The sequence below is a fragment of the Panicum virgatum genome, chromosome 4K (assembly GCF_016808335.1).
Source record: "Panicum virgatum strain AP13 chromosome 4K, P.virgatum_v5, whole genome shotgun sequence".
In the NCBI taxonomy this organism is placed as follows: domain Eukaryota; kingdom Viridiplantae; phylum Streptophyta; class Magnoliopsida; order Poales; family Poaceae; genus Panicum; species Panicum virgatum.
In genome coordinates, this window is record NC_053139.1 from 31,714,132 (window position 1) to 31,723,032 (window position 8,901).

Here is an 8,901-nt window from a genome sequence, read left to right on the forward strand (position 1 = left end):
TTGTTTTCGCGCCAGTTCTCATTTGTCTTAGGATTGTTTTGTATTAGTGTAGCTCTCATATAGCTACTCTACATTTCACTTAGGACTCAAGGGTTGGGTGTGTTCTTGGGATCATAAGCCGAGCTTTCGTTTGCAAGAAATTTTGATCGGCTCCCATTCACCCCCCCTCTAATCGCCTTTTCGGTCCCTCAATCTCACATCTCCTGTTTGCAGATGATGCCTTGTAATTCTTTAGAGCAAGCACGGAGCAAGCTGGCCGTGTGAGAGAGCTGATTGCAAGGTTTGAAAAAGGAACTGGACAACTGCTAAGCCCGGCAAAATGCTCCCTGCTTAGTCGAGAATCCCTGGATTTACAGCGACAAGGGGAGATACGTGCTGTGTTAGAAGTAGAAAAGATTGACTTTGAAGCAAAGTACTTGGGCTTGCCAACCCCGGATGGTCGACAGAAAAAAGATTTCAGCCATTGAGAGAACGCATGGGAAAGAGGATGGCGATGTGGTCGGAACGACATCTCTCTGCGGCTGCAAAGGAAGTCCTTATAAAATCAGTTGCGCAGGCGATCCCAACGTATACTATGAGTATCTTCCATCTCTCTGCTTCTTTCTGTGAAGAGTTAGCCCGTGGTGTCCGCAGATATTGGTGGAGTGAAGATGGGGATAGCAGGAAAACACACTGGATTGCTTGGGACAAGTTCACCCGATGCAAAGCCAGAGGAGGCCTCGGCTTTCGAGACTTTCAGATGTTTAATCAAGCTCTATTAGCAAAGCAAGCATGGAGCCTGATAGAGTATCCGGACAGCTTATGTGCCAAACTGATGAAAGCTAAGTATTTCCCTAATGGGGACCTCCTAGACACATCTTTCCCATCGCAAACGTCCCCAACATAGATGGCAATCATGCATGGCCTAGACCGGCTAAAAAAGGGCACCATCTGGCGTGTTGCAAGTGGTACAAAAGTCAAGAAATGGAGACACCAATGGATACCGAGAATATGGTCGCTCAGACCAATTGGAAGTAAGAGGCCATGCAGGTTGAAATGGGTCTCCCAACTGATCCAAGAAAATGCCCGTGAGTGGAATGAGGAGGTGCTGACAAAAAATTTCTACAGCAATGATGTGGCAGAAATACTCAAGATCAAACTAACCAGGAGGGGGGAGGAAGACATTATAGCTTGGCATTATGAAAAAAACGGGATGCTTCTCCGTCAGAAGTGCATATAGATTGGGGATGGATATCCTGGAAGCTGAGAAACAAACAAGTTCGAGCTCCTGCACCTCTGGTGATAGGCCGGCATGGAAGAAGTTATGGTCCCTGCCAGTTCCACCAAAGGTTAAGGTGTTTGCCTGGAAGCTAGCTCACAATAGTCTAGCCACGCAAGCAAATAAAGTTGGGAGGAAATTGGAACGGTCAGGGTCGTGCCTGTTATGTGGAGGAGAGGAGACTGAACATCATGCAGTCTTGATGTGCCCACATGCAAGAATGCTGCGCAATGCCATGAGGGAGTACTGGGACCTCCCAGAGGAGGAAGATTTGGGCCATTCAGAGTATGAGTGGCTCCTGCGACTAGCCGATAATAACGAGCCTGAGGTGATGGGGAAACTGCTGTTGATCCTGTGGAGGTGTTGGTTCATCCGCAATGAGCTAACGCACTCGGATAGGAAGTTATCCGTTGAGGCGTCCGTCGGATTCCTGCTGCATTACTGGGACACACTATTCACCATCCGACAAGAGCCAGCTGCTGATAAGAAGGGGAAGAAGATAGTTGGGGCTACTGCTACAAGGCAATGTGCTGACACTCGTATAGTTCCCCGCTGGCAGGCACCAGATCCTGGTTCAATCAAGATTAATGTTGATGGTGCATTTAAGGGGAATGGAGAAGCTAGCATTGGTGTGGTAATCAGAGACTCAAAGGGTGTGGTGCTACTGTCGGCCTGGCGAGTAATCTTCCATGCCGCCAGTGCTGAGGAGGTGGAACTGTTGGCATGCCGGGCGGGAAGGGATTTCCCTCGCGGTTGAGTGGACTCCGCGGCCGGCCATCCTGGAAACGGACTGCATTGCGGCAGCAAACCTTCTACACCGGCCATCTCACCAACGGTCCCCGTCGACCTTCATCGTGCAAGAAATAGGGGAGGCGGCCAGAAGCTTACCTTCGTTTCAGGTTAAGCATATTAAGAGAGAGCAGAATTCCGTAGCTCATGAGTTGGCACAGCTTGCTAGCCGGTTGTTTCATAGTGCAGTATGGCGCAACCGTTGCCCAGTGTGTGTCGAGCATTTAGTTACTCAGGACTGTAACCCTACTTCTGAGTAATAAATAAAGCTATTTCTTTTTCGCAAAAAAAAATAGTAGCTTGTGGAGAAGAATACTGGAAAACAGGTCAGGTCCAATTTACTTTCTGCGGTAATCACCCACACAGTCACACCCCGGCCGGCGCGAGGCTGGGCAGACAACCCCAAGCGACCGGGCGGATGCACACTGCAAAAGGGCAAAGGCACCAGACGCTGTTGCTCGATCGTGTGTGCCGCTTGCCCCGCCGTTGTCCGATGTCGCTCGCCGTGCAGGTCTATCTATGCGGCCCAAGCAGCTTTGCTCTTTTAGCCCATATGCCGCGTGTGTCCAAGCGATCCGGGTCCAGTTTCGAAGGAGCCCCAGGCCCACTTCCATCTCTCTCTCTGACGGAGATCGGAGCACACACTGACCTGCGTGGCAGCGAGCGAGACCCTGAGCTCTGTCTCAAACAGGGGGCGGGGGAGAGAAGAAAACACGACGGACAAAGGCTTAATAATGGTACAATGCTTAGCGTCAGGGCTAAGAAACAATAATTCCATTCACCATTCACCAGGTGAAGACCAATGAGTGCGCCCAGTGGACACGGGTCTCAAAAGAGGATCCTTGTCACCTCTAATGGCATCGTAATTTACTTGCGCGGTAAGCAGGTTAACTTTCCAGTAGAGCTGACGCCATCATCTACACTATGTAGCAACTAGCACGGCACCAGTATATATATGTAGTACCACTGTCAGGTAATCGATTAGCCTCAACGGTTTGGTGTGTCCAGGGTTCTTGTTTTTAAGTCTGCCTAGTGTCTTGTAGCACTCAATATTCAGGTAAATTTTGCAACAGTTTCATCTGCATATATATATAAGCATATTCTACTTGCAGATAGGACTAGTTTCATGCTACTCAGGTGCCTTGAGTATCTCTTGAAATGCCCAAGTGTGTGGGTGGGTGCGCGCGCTCTGCTTTAAATTTATAACGTTTACGCCAAGCAAGTAGTTCATTTTTAACGAAATTATGTTGCTCTAAACGACATATATTTGAGAACCGAGGTATTACATAATAACTTCCAAAGCGAAACTAATCATCAGGGTCACCATTTGCTAAGTGTTATTCTTCAATTTATATATTCTTTCACGATCACAGGGTACATGCTTCAATAATTATTTTGATCCACAAATGAAAGGACATTCACCAAAGATCCATCGATATCCCTTTTATTTGGACTACCACTAGAATTTTCACAGTAGTTTTTTATTTACTACTCCCTCCGTTTTAATTTTTTTTATCTCGAGTGAAACTTCTTTAGTTTTAAATAAGTTTATAAAAGAATATAAAAATATCTATAGAACCAAACTAGTTTCACTACCTAGATAATAAAACATATGTTTTTATGCAAACCATAAAATATATGTTGATAGTACATTTATTTGATATTATAGATGTGTTGATTCAAGTTTGACAAGTTTGATTAGCGTGGCGGTGCATAACAAACTAAAACAATCTATATATAACTTAAAATGCGCGTGCGCAGAGAGAGAGAGAGAGTTTACTATGAAGGCTATGAGTTAATAGTAGGAACTAATATACAGCACAAAGTAATAATTAAGCTAGGCCCAGTATAGTGCACGCTACTTAATCAACTACAAAAGCACGTTCCAGTTACTTAACGAGTAGAAAAAAGGCAGGGGCCGATTCAGCCATTTGTCATAAGTGGCAAAGATAGCCGTTTGTGTAAAGAGAAACATCATTACTCACTTTAGATCGTAAAAGAGGAGAATAAGGCATGGGAGATGAGAGCATGTATGAGCTGCTTGCGTTCAAATTTATTCCCTCCCCAATCTCTAAGACAAGATAAAAATTAGGATATTGCTAAGGGTGCGTGCGTAGAATATGATGCATTTTTTTTGTATTTTATTAGAACAAACACCTTTGGTGTAGTAGGGGCGCTGCCTCTCCTGTTTCATCGAAAAATAGAAAAAATAGTTCATCTGGTGTATTTCGCAGAAAAACACACACACCCCCCTAATATTTCTGAGCGCTTTCCTTCTGCCTCCTTGACTCATATCGTGTGATGCTAGAGGTTCGGGTTTATATATACCGATTCTTCCACGATGTATGCAACTGAAGCAAATTCCAAGAAGCTCAACGATGGCACGATCAAGCTGCGAACTAAAAATATTCTATATTTCATCGAAAACTAATTTGTCAAGCAATAGGGCAATAAGATCTTTTTACTAATCCAAAAGGAGCCCGAGTTTAGTGAGGGTGATTGTGGAAGTCACCATCTGCTGGGAGCAAGAACTTCAACCTGTTTTACTGTACAGTTAAACGGTATTTTTTTTTGTTCACCTGCTCAACCCCCGGTTAGAAAGCACACAAACATGTCTATTATTGTCTGAACTTTAGAGATTTCAGTGATGCTAGTAAACCTAAACGAAAAGAACAAGCCCAGACAAGTAGGAACACCAGAACCATCCGTACCCTGACTACTCCCTTACAAGAAGGCTACAATGGGAAACCAACAACTCCTCACTTGCATGTTTCAAGATTAGCGATGAAAACGGACCGAAAAATCTCATTTCTACTTCCGTTTCTATATTTTTTTGGCGGAAACGGGATCGGGTTCGGAAAATACGGGTACGGAAACGATATCGGGTTACGCGGAAGTACGGAAACGAACCAATACGGACGTTGAGCCGGAAAGAATAACGCGATCAAATATTCTCGAGTATACATTAACAAAGTCACAAAATAATATACACGTACGAAGTTATTAGTCCAATATTCACTAGTATGCCATGTATTAATATGTTAACATACATACTTAGTGATTGGTATGTTTTTGAACATATCAATTTTTAGACATATCTTATATAGATTAAAAATAGGATGAAAAACGGAATAAATACGGGTCAATTCTATGTAAAGATGGGATTTCTCGAAAACGGACGGAGAAACCTAATTTCTACTTTTATAAATACAAAAACGGAATCCCACAAATACGGAAACGAACGGACAAAAATAAAAAACGGAACGGATCGAAACGGAAATATTTCCGTCCGTTTTAACCACCATTCAAGATCGAGCAGCAGCTACAGGTTCTTAAAACCACCTCACCCTTGCTCACTCTGCACTGCCGCCGCACTATTCCATTTGATTTCCATCCCCTCCTCCGTCCGTACTCCGACCAGCTTCCCCTGTTCCCTCCCTTCAATGCTACCCCAGCTCGGATCCCCTCCATGACGCGCAGCTCCTCCACACGTCGCGCTCCTCCGATGCCACTCCACGTTCGCCCCGCCCTCCTCCACCTGCTCCCGATCCTCCTCTTGGCCGCCGCCTCCTCCGCTGCCGCCGCCTCCTCCTGCGCCGGCCGCGACGACGCGGCCGCCATCGCCGCCGCGTTCCGGCACGTGCGCAACTTCCGCCCGCCCCGCGCGACGGCGTGCCAGCCGGTCCGGGAGCTGCGCCTGCCGTCGCGGAACCTCACGGGCGCCGTGTCGTGGGCGGCGCTGGCCAACCTCTCCGCGCTCGCCGCACTCGACCTCTCCGGGAACGCGCTCCAGGGCGCCATCCCGGGCGCGTTCTGGCGCGCGCCGTCGCTCCGCGCAGTCGACGTCTCCCGGAACCAGCTCGGCGGCGCGCTCCGGGTGGGGCGCAGCCCGCGGCTGCTGTCGCTCAACGTGTCCCGCAACCGCTTCACCGGCGTCGAGGGCGTGGAAGCGCTCTCGGGGCTCGTCGCGCTCGACGTGTCGGCGAACAGGATCCGGGCCGTGCCGCGGGGGCTGCGCCGCCTGCCGCGGGTGGAGCGGCTCGACCTGTCCGGAAACGCGATGCAGGGGAGGTTCCCCGGCGACCTGCCGCCGCTCGGTGGGATACGTTCGTTGAACCTCTCGTACAATAACTTCTCCGGCGTGGTCGATTCCGGCACCGTCGGCAAGTTCGGCCACTCGGCGTTCGTGCACGCCGGGAACGCGTCGCTGGTGTTCTCGGAGAACTCGACGGCACCGCCGCCGCGGCGTCCGTCGCCGTCGCCGTCGCCTTCTCATGGAAAAAGCAAAAAGGGCGGGACGACGGAAAGGAAGACGGCGAGGAGGAGCAAGAGGAAGAAGCATCTGAGCGTGGTGGCGGTGGCGGTGATGTGCGGGGTGGTGTCCCTGGCCTTGCTGCTCTGCCTGGTCGGGTGCGTGGCGTGCGGCGTGCTGAGGAGCAGAAACAAGGGGGGAGAAGGCGACGAGGAGAGGAAGAAGAAGCCACAGTGGAGCGACAAGAAGGGCGGCGACGAGGACGACGACGAGGAGGAGGACGCGGTGGTGGCGGCGGCCAGGGGCGCGTCGGCGGCGCCGGTGGTGCTGTTCGAGCGGCCGCTGATGCAGCTCACGCTGGCCGACCTGGCCGCTGCCACGTCCGGGTTCGGCCGCGAGTCGCAGCTCGCGGAGCGCGGCGGCCGCAGCGGCGCCGCGTACCGCGCAGTGCTCCCCGGCGACCTGCACGTCGTCGTGCGCGTCGTGGAGGGCGCCGTGGCGGGGCTCGGCGAGGACGACAGCCCGGCGGCCGCGGCCGCCGCGTTCCGGGAGCTCGCGCGCCTCCGCCACCCCAACATTCTTCCACTCCTTGGCTACTGCATCGCAGGTGAGCACAATTCGATTCTGATACTACTTTTACTAATCTAATTGAAGTTGATAAAACCAACTACTCTTCTTCGAGTTGCTAGTGCCAATGTAGACACTGCCAAAGTAAGTGTGGAAAAGTGTAGCCGCCAACAAAGGAGCCATTGACTTGGCGTTGTTGAGCTGAGACTCGCATAGTTGGAGCAGTTAGGTTAGGTGCACTGACGATGAACTTGCCGGGGGCGAAGACACACTACTGCATGCACTGCAGGCAGAGCCCAAGCATACAAGTTTGAATTTGGAGTGGCCGCCTCATTTATTAATTGGTGCAGGCAAGGAGAAGCTGCTGCTGTACGAGTACATGGAGAAGGGCGACCTGCACCGGTGGCTGCACGAGCTGCCAGCGGGGCGCCCCGAAATGGACGACGCGGGCGGCGGCGGCGACGCCTGGGAGGCGGCGGAGGACAGGCGGTCCGTCTCCGACTGGCCGACCCGGCACCGCATCGCGCTCGGTGTCGCCCGGGGCCTCGCGTTCCTGCACCAGGGGTGGGCCGGGTCGGGGCCGGTGGTGCACGGCCACCTCGTCCCCACCAACGTCCTGCTCGGCGACGACCTGGAGCCCCGGATCTCGGACTTCGGGCACCCGCCCGCCGCCGGCGGCGAGCACTACCCGGCGACGCCCGAGGGCGACGTGTACGCGTTCGGGGCGCTGGCGCTGGAGCTGGTGACGGGGCAGGCCGGGTGGGACGAGGCGTCCGTGAGCTGGGCGCGCGGCATCATCCGCGACGGCAAGGCGCTGGACATCGTGGACCCGCGGCTCCGCGACGAGGCCGCGGCGGAGGCGTCGGCGGAGCGGGAGATGGTGGAGTGCCTGCGGGTGGGGTACCTCTGCACGGCGCACTCGCCGGACAAGCGGCCGACGATGCAGCAGGTCGTGGGGGTGCTCAAGGACATCCGCGCCGCGCCCGGCGCCCAGGCCCAGCCGCCGGCGTGAAGGAAGCCGGCCAAGTTTTTTCTGGTACCTCTGCTGGTGGTGATCCAGACCTCGTAGTCTGTACGATGTGCATGTAGCAGTTTTCCTCGCCGGCGGCAGTTGGCCTCGGCGACGGCGACCATTTCCTTTGGTGTTGGCATGTTGGGAGATCGCGACGGGCAGCAACAGTCGTGGGTAGGGGGTGGTAATGGGTCATGGCCTTAATGGTCTCTTCACAGTCCAACAAAATCCTTAAAGTTTTTAGCTCAAAATTATATAAAATTAGAGCCCGAATCTTTTAGGATCCGGTTCTTAGATTTTCTAATTTAAAATGTTTGCCCTTTACCACCCCTAGTTAATTTGCAAGGGGCCATAGCCAGACGATGGGTGACACTGTCGCCGCAAGCAGCACGAGCAAGCGCTGATGAGTGGATGACCGCCGCTCGCTAGCTGCTGGCTGCTGCCTGGGCAGGCAGAGTGCACAGTAATGAGTAGCGCAGGCTTTTGGCCACCGAAATGTGGTGGACAAAGCACGCGGAAACAACTGATTTGGGCGTTAGCTATGAGCAGAGAATCCAAGGTTTTCAAATTTTGTTTCGGTCTATTGGGTTGGGGACCTTCTCGGTGAATTTTGCGGGAGCCTACCAAAATTTCCGTCCTCTAAAACTACCATTACTTGCGCAAGCTCTGCCTGTGAGCTTGTTGTCAATGAAAAGACATAGAACCTTGGTGCACACCTTTCAGTCAGAAACTGAAAGATGTGCCAAGTTGTTCATATTGAGTTGACACTGAACAGACATAGAACCTTCTTGGTTCTTGCACATCTTTCAGTGAACTTGAAGCCTTGGTGAACTCGACGACTTCGGCGCGACGAGGCGTGCGAGCGTGCGGGGTCGCTGAACCGCTGCATCACAAAGAGAGCTAGTGGCGTTCTCATGAGCTTCAGAAAGAAATGTGGAAGCAACTGCGGAGTGGCGTTGATCCAGACTTGCTTTCCAAGCATGGAGCTGCAGTAGGCAGGTGAGGAGGATATTGCTAAAGTAG

At 52.0% G+C, this 8,901-nt stretch overlaps 1 protein-coding gene across 1 annotated transcript; it reads left to right on the top strand.

Moving 5' to 3' along the window:
* Positions 1-5,373: 5,373 nt before the first annotated feature.
* LOC120703653 (calmodulin-binding receptor kinase CaMRLK-like) lies at positions 5,374-8,454 on the top strand. The gene is made up of 2 exons (XM_039987800.1): positions 5,374-6,906; positions 7,217-8,454. The coding sequence occupies exons 1-2, from the start codon at positions 5,517-5,519 to the stop codon at positions 7,876-7,878; spliced, it is 2,052 nt and encodes a 683-aa protein (XP_039843734.1). The 5' UTR covers positions 5,374-5,516; the 3' UTR covers positions 7,879-8,454.
* The last annotated feature ends 447 nt before the right edge of the window (positions 8,455-8,901 follow it).

Excerpts from the sequence above, each read along its gene's own strand:
- LOC120703653 (XM_039987800.1), top strand. The coding sequence starts at position 5,517 with ATGACGCGCAGCTCCTCCACACGTCGCGCTCCTCCGATGCCACTCCAC. Across the intron at positions 6,907-7,216 it reads CCTTGGCTACTGCATCGCAG|GCAAGGAGAAGCTGCTGCTG; the intron begins GTGAGCACAATT and ends TAATTGGTGCAG.